The 13,565-nt window shown below is 41.0% G+C and overlaps 1 protein-coding gene across 3 annotated transcripts in view; it reads right to left on the bottom strand.

Moving 5' to 3' along the window:
• ROBO1 (roundabout guidance receptor 1) overlaps window positions 1–13,565 on the bottom strand; it is a 1,505,960-nt gene that overhangs the window by 181,571 nt on the left and 1,310,824 nt on the right. For all 3 annotated transcript variants that reach the window (XM_085623024.1, XM_085623023.1, XM_085623025.1), the window contains one exon: window positions 13,177–13,334. In XM_085623024.1, the coding sequence (XP_085479150.1) occupies window positions 13,177–13,334 (158 nt within the window). The remainder of the gene's footprint in view (window positions 1–13,176; window positions 13,335–13,565) is intronic.

The following is a 13,565-nucleotide window of genomic DNA, read 5'->3' as shown; positions in this document are numbered from 1 at the left end:
TGGAACTTAATTCATTCTGCCAGGTTACGTAAGAGAAGAACTGCTGCTGGAGCTTCGAAACTTGCAGGTAAGCACGGGCTCCTGCTTGGCACCGATGGCATTTACATGTAGTGCGAAAAAAGTAATCCTCCGCTCCCCAAACCAGCATTTTACACTAGGCTCTTGTGTTGTTTTTATGTCCAACCTTCCTCACAAATACTTTTTTTGCCTATTTGCGCCATTGTTATGGGTGCTTGTAAAATACCGTAGCATCCACCAATAATTGGCTGGCACGGTCCTGAACATGTTTATCAGGAAAGTTCTCCATGTTCCAACAAACTAGAGTTTTATGGTGCATTAGTCCAGTTTGTTCAGTGAAAGTGAATTAAAACTACAATTTACAGCATGCACGTGTTAAAAGAAAGCTGCGGAATGGAACCGCCTTTAGGCTCCGAATTTAGTGAGGATGAGCAGGAATGTTTCAATTTTTGGGGACAGACTGGCACATTTAAGAAACACTGGGGGAGACACAACGAAACCCAGCACAACGTGTAACACGAAGGTCATAAATGTGTATTCTATGCAGAAAGCTCAGTGGGTTAATGCGTTTGACATGGATATCTTTTTGGTACTTGCAGTTCGTGCATTACAATCCTTCTAAGAGCTACGGGCAAACTGCAAGGCAAAGGATTAGAACTTTTTTCCTCCAACGTTTGTTATTCTAAGTTTGCTAAAAAGGGTTCCTTTGGGTAGTGAAACATTCTTAGTAGTCAGTAGCGGTCCGTGGAGGGAGTTTCGTGGGGCGGTGAGGCGGGGCGGGGCGGGGGAATGTAAACACCGGAATATGGATGATCAGAGGTAAGTACACATTCAAATTAATAAAACGAATTCCTTTGCGCGCGCTGCATCGCAAAATGCTATGCTGCGCGCACAACGAAATTAGTTTTATTTATTTAAATGTGTACTTACCTCCGATCATCCATATTCCGGTGTTTACATTCCCCCACCCGGCCCCTCCCCTGCCTCACCGCCCCACGGAACTCCCTCCACGGACCGCTACTGTTAGTAGTATAGATGGCACCAGCGACTGAATTACGTTTTAAATCCAGAGCTTGTGTTTCTCCAGATGAAGCAGCAGCAGGGTGGCACACCTTGTAGCCCTTTCTGTCTAATGTAACATTTCCTATACATTGATTTACACACTTGTATGATTCACTGTCTCTGCATAGCATTTGTGTAATGTTAAGCACTCTGACAACCTACATTACGATGAGAGTGGTGCTATAAATAAAATAAATGTGAAGGATAGGCTATGGAAGGATGAGGGGCACTGGTGTTTGGTGGCAGTGAGGTAATCTGTGGAGGAGGGTCTGGGGGTGCCAACAAAGGCTATCGCACCGGGCGCCACCAATGCAAAAGCTGGCCCTGACCAGAATAATATGGTTTTAATATTGTATGATGAAAAAATGGTGTCCTAAATGTAGTTTACCAACTTATCACCCCTTTGGGGTTAATATAAGAATACAAATACACCAAATGAAGGAAATCCAGCACTATGACAAATGCAGTACAGGTCGGAATGGGCATTTTGGCTATGCAGCAGCAATCTGGGAACACAAATGTGTGTTGCTATACATTTAAACTCAAAAGAACCTAAAATAAGTTCAGACAGGATAGAACAATTTGTAAAATAAGTAATAAAAGTTCAATAAAGACTTGTTTAAAAAAAAAAAAAGAACAATATGTAGAATGTTACATGAAATGCTAAAAACTAAAAGGCACGTTATAGACCTTTCTGGGTGGAGGCAGGAGGCACAGCGAAACAGCAGAGATGTACAGGCCACAAGGAGTGAGTCTGTCTGCAGCCTTTCTGCAGAGTGGGACATTAGCGAAATGTGCAGGTGCTGCTGTGAACGTCACGTTCCACCTGTTCCACACGCGCTCATGGATATTGTTTTTTTTTATTAGGGTCCAAACATTGCATCAACATAAATATATATTCCAGGTAAATTTCATCATGAACTAAGCATACGAATAATAAATATATATACGTTTTTGAGATTAGGTAACTTAGTTGATGCTCAGAATATACAAAACCACAATAAGCAGCTGACAAAAATAAATACAGTTGTCCTAAAAACAAATAGAAAAGTAGCTCATAAAGTGCTTAAAAACATACCATGGGAGAGGAGCCCAAGTGATTTACTCAGTCCCTTCAATGTCACCCTGGTTCTTCAGGCAAGAAATATTGTCCCCAGAGCTTTTCAAATGTCTTCACTCCCCCAATTTGTGATGCATATGGTTGTTCGCAATTTCTAACTTGTCTCATTTTCTGCAGCCAGTCCTTCATTGTAGGGATTCGCCATTTTTGAGGTAGAGGGGACCGAGCTACAGCTGTTGCTATATATACTAATTTTACCCATTTACTGGGCAGGCAAAGTGCAGGATCGTACCCCAAATCTCTCAGCCATGTTGCTCATGGATATTGTGCCCAGGCCTGCACCTGCCATTGGGCTGAAAGTCCTTTAGCCCCCGTCCCCCGTCCCCCACCGGTCAGGTTCCCTGGACCAGGCTGGCAGGCTGGAGATGCCGGCCTGACCTTCAGCCACAACTACAAGGTATTGATGCCAGGACAGTTGCAGCCCATACAGTCCTCTCTGTGTGTGTCTTTATTGCTTTGACAATCAAACTAGAAATCCATGTTATCATTATATGACATGATTGTTTCTTTCCACATTAAAGAGTTGTGACTAGCTATTTATAGAGAACAGGTGAAATGGGTCAAAGCTGCAACCATCCCATCCCACACCCACCAACACATAACAGCAGGTGTGCCCAGCAACATTCTCACTCTACCCAAAGGCCTACAATAAGCATCCATCAAATGGCAGTAAAAAAATAGACCTTTAATTTGCCAGAAATTTTTTCCTTCCATAGAAGTCCATAAAGTTAGCCATGTATTTTAAAATATAACATACATTTTAATAGCATCTTTTCTCATGTTTTCTTGGTGATGTGAAGACATCGATATTGTGTAACACTAATTAAACATAAAGTTTTATTTAAGTGCACAAAGGATATATTGCTTTTTCACATCAAGGAAAAAAGAAAGCTCCATTCTGTTTAATGCACATTAGAGGCAACTGCATATCAGCAGTAATTTGAACCATTATTGTGTCATCTACAGACATTTACACACAACCTGCATAATTGTTGAATTCTAGTAGGGGTTTCTCAAACTTTCATTTTTCTGGGATTGATAACATGACTTAGTTAAGGTCAGCACACGTCATTTGCAGCGATGCAAAATTGGAGCAAGAGCAAGGCTGATTTGCATATCGTTAGCTCCAGGCTGAGCTCACATGGTGGGCCAAAAACAATGGACTGGATTGGGACGCCATGTTGGGCGCGAACCACAAAGCATCAAGGCATCCTCTTCCCCCCATCCCTAACTCAGCTTGTGCACCAGGGCCTCGCAAACATCTCTGTGGCTCTACATTTCTGGTGCCTCGTCGGGTCTGGCCAGTGTCTTATTCAGTCGCCTCTTCACAGCACAGTGTGCACGCGCACATTGTGCACTACAACATCAGAGTCTAAAATTTACAATGGGACTGACAAAAATAGAAATAGTTCCTTCCGGTGATAACATCCCTTCCCTCTCTTCACCAAAAGTGTTAATATCATCGTAAAACCCTTACTAAATTGGACAATCACATTTAATGTACACATAAACTGCCCCACAACCATTCCATCACTTCCCTTTTAGGTCTCGCCTGACCCAGCGCATGCGCTGGTCTTTAGGTCTCGTCTGACCCAGCGCATGCTCTGGTCTGGCAAGACTTATTGAGAGGGCTTCAAAAAGTGCTAAAGTGCATGTGTGCGAGCGCACGCGCCGCGATTACTTTCACTTTCGCGGCCGCACGGCCGCTTTGATGTTTGATCGCGATTGCGATCAGCCGCGGCCCGTGGAGGGAGTTCTATGGGGCGGAAAGGCGGGGCGGGGGAGGGTCCGGGTCGGGGGTACTAAAAACCAGAATATGGATAATTGGAGGTAAGTAAACAATTAAATAAATAAAACGAATTTCGTAGCAATGCAGTGCGTGCTACGAAATTCATTTTATTTAGTTAATTGTTTACTTACCTCCAATTATCCATATTCCAGTTTTTAGTGGAACTCCCTCCACGGGCCGCGGCTGATTGCGATCACTTTCGCGGCCGCACGGCCGCTTGGCATAGCCAATAGGTCTCGCTTTTGGGACCTTATAAGTATTTAGTTATGCAACTGTTGCATGGCTAAACACTTATAAGGTCCCAAAGGCGAGACCTATTGGCTATGCGAATGCTTGTTTCAATTCCGACAAAGTGTTGCATGAATAGTTACCCTTAGTGGGTGATTCTGACTTTAAAAAGTAGCAGTGCAAAGTCACGCCTTTTTTTTCAGAAATTGAAACCTACAGATTCAAACAGATACTTTAGAGTTCTGTCATAAAATTAAGATAATGTTTTTGGATGTCTGCAAAACATTAGAACATTAATGTCTCTTTCTTGCTGGGCACAGCAACATAAAGAGAACGGTTCAAATAAAGCACAGTAAAAATAAGAAACGATTTAAGACAAGCTTGAGCATTTACAATTCCAGGATGGAATGCGTTATTGACAAAACCATTTAGTGCCCCTATCACGATTTCACATTTATTTTGTAAAAAAAAAAAACTGGGAGCATTGCTTGCCTGCATATAAGTTTGATAGTTTTGCCCGTCCTGCCATTTTACTCTTATTTCTTCTGGCGTTTGTTGTCTGCCAGAAGGCAGATTTTTTTTATTGATGATTCACACGAGCTGTGAGTTGTTTTGAAGTGCATGGTAAGCGGAGTAGTTGTTAGTGGTTTGTATTTTGTGAAAGGTAAAACCTTAACATGAGTGCAGTGTGTTATTGCATCGTTGTACATTCAATGGTACCAGTGTTAGGATGTAAGTTGTGGTAAATGACACATCCACACCCTTGACTCAAAGTATACCTATCTTGCTTTAGGATGGCCATCTTGCTTTTTAAGTGTTCTTCTCTTTTAAATACATTGTCGCTACAATTGAAAACAGTTTTTGATATTTATATATGCTCGAGACAAGCTTTTCTAACCATTACCGTTTCTTCACTATAAGAGGATTGTTTTTATCTTTTTTCAAACTTTATAGTTTGACTCATTATATCTCAGCATTTTAGTGTTAGAGATTAAACCCCACACGTAAAAGTCTGCTTTTACATGCAGATTACGTCCCCTCTCTTAACCCGTTCCGTGCTCATGACGGAACCACTCCGTCATGAGCCACGGGTGCGCTGTGCTCATGACGGAGTGGTTCCGTCATGCTGCGGCCGTTGGCGGCCGCTCCGCCCACGCGGCGCTAATTCCCCGCCTGTGCGGGCGATTAGCGCAGTGGGGGGAGTTGTGACGGAACCACTCCGTCATGAGCACAGCTCGCCCGTGACTCATGACGGAGTGGTTCCGTCACGAGCACGGCGGCACCGCAACTGCCCCCAAACCCCCCCAGCGCCGCGGCGGAATTCCTGCCGCGGGGAAGGGGTTAAGGCAGCGTTTGTGATGTACCGACATATCAAAATCTCTTTGTAAGCATGGGTATAATGGAAATCTTCAACAACATACGAATCATTGCTGCCTATTTTGATTGTCAGGTTTTATGTATTAAAAAAGCCGGTAGTTAGACTTGTTTGTTCTTCCACTAACAAATCCTTTAATAACATTTTCACAATAAACAAATGTTAAACAGCAGACAGACATAGCCTGCAAGGGAGCTAAGAAACAGTGTTGGCTCCTTCGCTATGGCGGAGAAGCGTCGACCCCGCCACCCTCAAAAGTTGAAAAATAAAACAGTAATAAAACAAGCTTATAATTTTATTTTTCAACTTGTACGGGCTGCGTCCAGGAGGCAGGGCTATTGCAGGGCAGTCAGGAGAGGGAGTGGGGGCAGCACTGCTATCAATGCACCTGTGGGTTTGGCTGGATGTCTCGGGCCGGCCAAACCCACATGCGCACTGAGCTGCCTCCAACCCAGCTGTTTCGCAGTGTTAGAGAAAGCAAAGCACAGGCTCCCAGTCTGTCTGGGAGCGCAAATTCCCAGGGCTCAGGTCAATCCTGATGCTGCTTTTTAACATGAAAGCAGTGTCAGGATTGGCCGCAGGGGAGGCTGGGAGCCTGTGCAGCATCAAGACGTGGACATGGAGAAGAGTGGCAGGCAGCAGGCGGAAGGTAATTTTATTCTTTTTCTTTTCAAATGTTTGGTATCCTTTTCCCCTCCCTCACCCCTCCACCTCCTCGTCGTCCCTCATCCACCCCAGGCCCCACCCCTACTCACCACTACACAAGCACAGCAGCCGCTACTGCTAAGATATACAGATCTTGAAGTACCACCCTAAGTTGCAAGGGTATGTCCAGACATGATTCCCGTGCTTAGTGTGCCACCAGAACCATGTTACACCCGACTGACGAGCCCCATCAGAGCAAAACGGTCTTCGGTTGTTTGTGTTGCGATTCAAGGAGGACCTGGCCTCCCAGCCATATGCAAATCAGCTGTGACCCTACTCCAAAATGAACAGTCCTATTGTAGCTGGGTCAACACTGTTTCCATATGGCTCGGTCCAAACTGACGTGGCATTCCTCCCATCACTTTTTAAGTTTTTATAGGTCTTTTGATATTAGGACATTTGTGCTGTCTAATAGGCTCACCCTAAAAAAAACTGTTACCAGTTCTGATCTGCCTCACATTGACCAGAAGGGCAATTACCTTTTGGGCTGAGACACTCAGATGCTTCAATCTTCCAGGTACGTTTATGGTGAGACGTCTGTCAGATCCAGGGAGAGAAGATTCTCTACCTATGCTTCATTGGGGCTACATCAAAGTCCAAACCTGCTAACTTGTTCAGTCCATCTTCCTATTTCATCTAGCTTTCTTAGGGCCATGGCCCAAACTCTCAAATTCTTCAGATGATGGTTGCTTTCCTACCAGTCAGTCCTACTGTTCCCAGACTGCTAGTGCAAGTTTCCAGCTGATGGGAAGACACAGACAGCGGTGGGAGGATGTGTGCCCCATTCTGTCTAGCCACAGTTTCAGAGCAGTCCAGTCCACTGATCAGCTGATTCTTAAGCACAACTGCTCTTTATGACCCTAGGAGTACAGGTGGCCAACTGGTCTGACCCTTGAGAAACATCTCCATGGCTTGTGTGCAAGAGGAAACATTGTTTTAAGTCTCAATCCTAACCCAGACAGATACTAAAAAACAGGTTCTCCCTCATCTCATCTTGACTCCGTTCAGTTGTATTTTGATGTGCTCTTAGTAGAAAGACTTTCTGATAAGGTTTACTAACCGGAGGTTGATGATAACTCACTATCATATCCTAAGAAAATTCTCGGATCCAAACCAGCCTTCTTTTGCAGTACATTAAGGCATTTTACTGTAAACAGACTTATAGCAAATAATATTGCCTCCTCTCTACCAAAGACTTAAGAGTCCCACCGTAACCACTCTCACCATACATCCTATGCTGTGGTAGCACTGAAAGGCTATTTGATATGTATGCTATATGGGCTCCCATAACATACCCTGGATAAAATATGTGAAAGCCACATGGAGAGAGAATGGAAAGCCAAACTTGTGGAGAATCTGGGGCTAGACCTGGTCCAACAATAAAGTAGCCTACTGGCAACACAACGACTCCCTACTACATTCACAGGCAAGTTCAAGTTCCTTGGCTGATGCTTTCCTTTCAGTCAAGGATTCCTACACCAGTGAGGTTTTCCTGAATGAGAAAGAGCCACCGTTAGCTAGGTGCATGTATCTGTTGTTTCGATATGGAACCCTGCCTCTCCACTCATACACCACCAAGTGGGGAGAAACTTTGAGGGATGAGGACTGGTGATGCCCCTAAATAAACCATGGATCATGTCATGTTCTTCTACCCGCCCTATATGTGTAGTAGGCATTGCTGGATACTCCCACTGTGCCGGAATCTGGGTGTGAGGGAGCACAAAGTGGACCTAAGGATACTAAGAACAGATACGAGCAAACTGCTGATTTTTGCACTTACCCGATACATATTGGCAATTTGGAGAGTAAGGCTAAAATTATGTGCCTCCCTTGAGAAGCAAGCTAGTGACGACCTATAATGTGCAATGTATCCACCTTTTACCAGCATCTCCAGCTTGAATTTGGCTGTCTAAAACCTTAACGTCAGTGGTCACTTCACAATCTGATTCTACTTTTATCTATTCATTTCTCACAGAACCAAGGGCAACAGTTAGATCCAAGGTCCCGTTGAGTGATTTTATCTGTAAACAAAATGTTTTGGGTAACCCTGTTCTGTATGTTTTAACTATTTCAGTATGTTTTCTTAACTATTTTCTGTATGATTCTTTTTATGTGCTTTTATGGGTGTTGAGCCAAAGTAAAGAACTTTGAAATTAAATATTGATACCTATGTTTAAAAGGTCATCAAAACATCACACGCATCATGTAACATGATTGAACATCAAGTATGAGGCTCTGTGGGATTTCACAACCATGAGCAATCCAGTTAAGTTGTTATGGGGTCTGTAGGAATGATCAGTTTAATTAGCAGAACCCTTTCTCAGCCCTTCTGCTCTTAAATGTCTCCGAAATCTACACTAAGGAAGATTGAGCAAGTTCTTTTAACTATACTAGCTACTATCTTCTTATGGCTATTCCTTGGACTATAATTGTTTCATAATGGATAAAACTACTTTCTTGGGCACCATGTCTTACAAGTTCAAAAACAGATGGGCATTAATTATAAGCTCATATTATGCCAATGTCAACATGTTTGTGCCCCACATACTTCTCTCCAAGGGCTATGCACAATCTTCAGGGAAAAATCAAGTATTATGGTGCACACTATTCCATGCATCATGTGAAACACATCAAGTGTGCAATAATGAAAAAATATAATGTAGGATTCCTCTTCCTTTTCATGGGAAAGGTTTCCTGTCGGGATTCCTTTTCCCTTTTAATGCAGATTGGGTCTGTGTCACATCAGTCCTGTGTGGTTGTGCTTCTGGTGTACGGGGTAGGGAGTGATTTAATTATATCAATCAACTGTAGCCATAAGTCATTTAGACAGTATTGTATTGCTGCAGGATTGAGATTTGCATCTCTCTGGTTTGAAAAGACACACGTTGTAGCCCTCAGCAATAACAGAATAAGAATGTTTAATTGCACTAATCACCATGTAAAGAGAATCAGGGTGAAGAAGCTTTTCAACCTTCCCACATACGACAAAATGTAATTTACAGACTGGGGATACCCTTCAGTTTCACCAGTGTTCCTTAGCCAAATGTCATTGGATGTGACTGTGTATATCATTGCAATTCACTTTCTTGAAGGGAATCTGACATGGATTTCTGTGTACCAAAATCTGAGGTTAGATATGTGTATTTGGCGTCTCTTGTTTGGCCTTGATTCAAAATTGCATTTTTTGATTCCTTCCTCAAATCTGTTTTATTGATAATAAGACAGACTGTTACTTGTTATAAATCTTCCAGAAATCAATTTTCTCTATTTTAGTGCATGGAACCTGAATTGTACAGACAATGTATATATTGTGTCTGAAAGAAGTTCCAGAGGGCTAGGAAGAGGAATGTATCTTCTTTTAAAAAAGTGTTATTTTAAAAGTAATTATGAAAGGATATTTTTGCAATAGTTCTCCAAGAAAGTAAACCTCAAATCTGTAAACATAAAGTACTGGTAGGCTTCAAAGAAGCCCCAACTGTCATTTCCATAAATTGTCTTCTAAGTTGGACTACAATTACATAAAAAGCCACATACATTGCTGCTAAATTTAATTGTACGCTCAAGTTTGACAGTGTAAGTCTTGACCAAGGATTCTTCAAAGTCAGACCTGGAGGGGAGGATCCATGCCAGGTTTTTAGCTAATCCATATTTAGATTAATGCAATTATCTTAAAAATATGGCATGGATCTGGCACCCCAGGACTGAATTGACCAAGGCAAGGGTACATATCAAAATTTTACTTTCCATAAATAAACTGTGAATTTCCAGTGATGGTTAATTGATTAATTTACTTTGTTAATTTAAGTTTAAAAGCACACATATACTGAGCTTCCAGGTGATATAATTAGAACATATGCATAACAAGTTCTGCTTCAAGTACATGGGCAGGAGAATGGATTTTATAGGGCAAGGTGCAATGTTATCTGTTAAAAAGCCTGTACTTTAGAAATTTCCTCAAGAGGGCCAAATATGCTTCTGTTCTCAGGGTATACTGGAATGACTTTCACCAGTCCTGGCTCTGTTGTCTCAGGTCTATGATACTCATCACAACATTTAGAGGCTAGTCATTAAATATTTGAAAATGTGTACATTTAAGTTATGCAGCAGTCATAAAATGCTATTTGTTCATGCTTCCTATTTTCACTGTATAGCACCTTGACATAAAGCCAAAGAGAATGAGGCTAAAAGAGGCATACAAAATATCTGCTCCAGACTTCTACAAAAAGCTGCTGTTCTTGTTAGTTGGTCAGTTCAGCATACTGAGGTCTGAGCTGTGAAGTTAACTGAAACCCTATTCTGTAGCATACCCTTACTTGTTTGGCCTGCAGCCAGATACACTTGATAAGGATTTAAGGAAAGACACTAAACATCTCCTACTGTATACACTGCACCTCCACCCTTTTGACATTGATTAAAGAACCTTTGATCTAAAATGCAAAGAACACATTTTTCTCCAGGACAGAAGTGCAACACTCCATTACAGAACACAATATAAAACCTTGATCCACCACCAACATTCCTTTCCTCAAACCTGCCTCTACCATAGATAAAATTTGATTCTTACAGACAATAGAGTTCTAAGAATATATGAACCATAATTAAAAAAGCGAATGGTTCCTTTGTCTGAGTCATAAGCACGCCTAGTCTTGTTTACAACTTGAGACTGTTAGGCTTTTGGTGTATTATGGTATGAGTGGTATGCAAAAGGGAAGGTCAAGTAGATCCAATTCATAAGGACATTCTTTAAATCAATCGCAATATTATTTCTAGCATTTAAGCTGTTGCCCCCAAAGATCTACTACAGTTTATGAACATGTTCCTGATCTCCAAGGGGGCCTATTTAAAAAGCCTTTGTGAATTGGTCTCAAAACATTAGAAATGGGAATATCCAGGCAATATTTATTTGCAGTTAGTACAAAAATGGAAAGGACTGTGCTCTCTTTTCCCTTTTACTAATAGGAAGTTGAAAATTTCGGAGCTAACAAAAAAAGACATGCAAAAGAACATAAAATTTTACCCCATAGCACTACTTTCCAGATTCATAAATGTTTGTGTGATTTAGCACAGTAATTCCTTCTACATTGCACCTGCCACAGAGTAATCTATCTAGGAATTCTTCTGACATTCTCAACTTCTAGACAACACTACCTTTGGATATTTGCTCAGGTATAACTCAGCAACAGTGAAGCACTATTCAATAATATAACTATGGCCTCATATGAAAGTTTTAGTCACTCTCCTACTCAACCTCAAAACTTCACCTTCTAACCCCTTACCCCTTGGTCAACCTGACCATTAGCACTCTGATGAGATCTACCACCGAGATCCACAAATCCACAATTTTATAAAGAGGGGCATTACTTTGATGTTTCAAGTAGATTTCTTATTATGGATTTTACAAAGAATCCCAGAAGCCATACAGCTGAAGTACTGACAACTTCAGAGTGGTCCAACGCATGGGATTAACAAGTATAGAATTTCCATTGGGTGGAAAATGATGCCAATAGACGTTGTAAGCAAATGCACAACTACATTGCATTCCTGGACACAAACCTCACAGGTCTATTTTGTCAGACCTACCCTGTTTAGCAACACAATTATGATCATCATAAAAGTATACCTTAAAAGTATGACACTAATACGTTCTAACAAGAATAAATAAAAACAAAAATACCACATTTATAGTTTCAATCTTGAAAAAGTAACAATACAAATACCAACATCTCATATTCTACTTTGGAGGATAAAATACTGAGTGAGGTTGACTGTCTTTCCAAAAAATGACAACGTTGCTTCCCATGACATGGAATTTTGCATAACTGTCTTATACAATTAAGTCTTACTTTAAATTGATCCTATCCAGGCATTTGGAAACAACAATGCTAAGCAACATGACTTTTCAGACTTGAGTGCAAGCCAAACCAAGTTTTAATTTGTGTGACAGATTCATGACCCAGAGCTATATTCATATTATTTAATTTCCATCTTTCTTTCTGTTACATTTATTTCATTTTCCTTAAGCTTCCTTGCTGAACCAAAGTGTTCTAACGCTATACAACAGTACTTTATTTAAATCAAAGCTGCCGCAATAGGATACATAAAACATTCAAATGACAGGAAATCGTTAAATATAAGGATTCCAGACAAAATAATTTCCCTGCCTACTCAACATAAGATAAACAGAAATCATGCACAGGTCTGCAGGAAAACACTTTCAAATGGACATTTCTTGACCACAAATGGATGTATTTGTGGTCAAGTTTTGCTAAACATTGACACTTTTAGCTCTCCTCTCAATCTACATGAAATAGTAGCAAAATATTGGGAATGAATAGTTTTATGTAAGATAGCACGCAAATTTATAAGAACAGCTTCAAATGGTACTCAGGTAAATGTGTAATTAATCCAGGCTGGCAAGTAAGTCAATAAAGCTGTTGCAAATTGCATGTTGTGAAATCAAATGTAATTGTCCTTGATACTCCTCTCGCCTCTACATGACAATTCCCTTCGGGGAAGAAAGAGAGTACTTCAGGAGAAGAGCTAGAACAGATATCACAAGGGCTTCCACCAAAGTGTAAGAGTTAGTCATAAATTAGCAATGTACTGAAATCCAGACCAGAAAAGGCAGACTAAAAAATGTATCCATTGAAGAAAAAGGCCTTCGATAATGACAAATGATGAAATAAGACAACATTTCCAAGTAACCAATTGTGATGCTAATACTAAAATAGTTGTTATCATGCAGAAAGATAAGTGTAGCCTTTGAAACTGGCAAACATTTTGTTTTATCAAAAAGTTAATTTTGATATAACCTATAAATCTGTAATGTAGATGACACTAAAGCTCAAATGGAAACTCATCGAATATTTGTGGACTTACAGTTATTCTTTCATCCTTATCATCTAAGGGAGAGCCGTCTTTCTTCCAAGAGATGGTTGGTTCTGGATGACCCCTTGGAGGCTGACATTCCATCACTGCAGGCTCACCCACTGCCACCATTACATCCGAGGGGTTTTGTCGAAAGTCATCCCGTAGTACTAGAAAAATATAAGATGAAATGTATAAGGCTCAGGTCTGATTTTTTTATAGAAGGCATCTGCTAAGATTCACTGACACTTTGTAATGTATTTCTGTGTAGTTAAACATTGGTTATTACAGAACAAGTATACAATTTAAAAAATAAGCACTGCATACAACTGAAATAAGCACACACAGAGATCTGGCTACAAAAATGATCACTACATTGAGTAACATAGTTCATGTTCTGT

The sequence above is a fragment of the Triturus cristatus genome, chromosome 8, assembly GCF_964204655.1.
Source record: "Triturus cristatus chromosome 8, aTriCri1.1, whole genome shotgun sequence".
NCBI classification, from domain to species: domain Eukaryota; kingdom Metazoa; phylum Chordata; class Amphibia; order Caudata; family Salamandridae; genus Triturus; species Triturus cristatus.
This window is presented reverse-complemented; position numbering and strand designations above follow the sequence as displayed.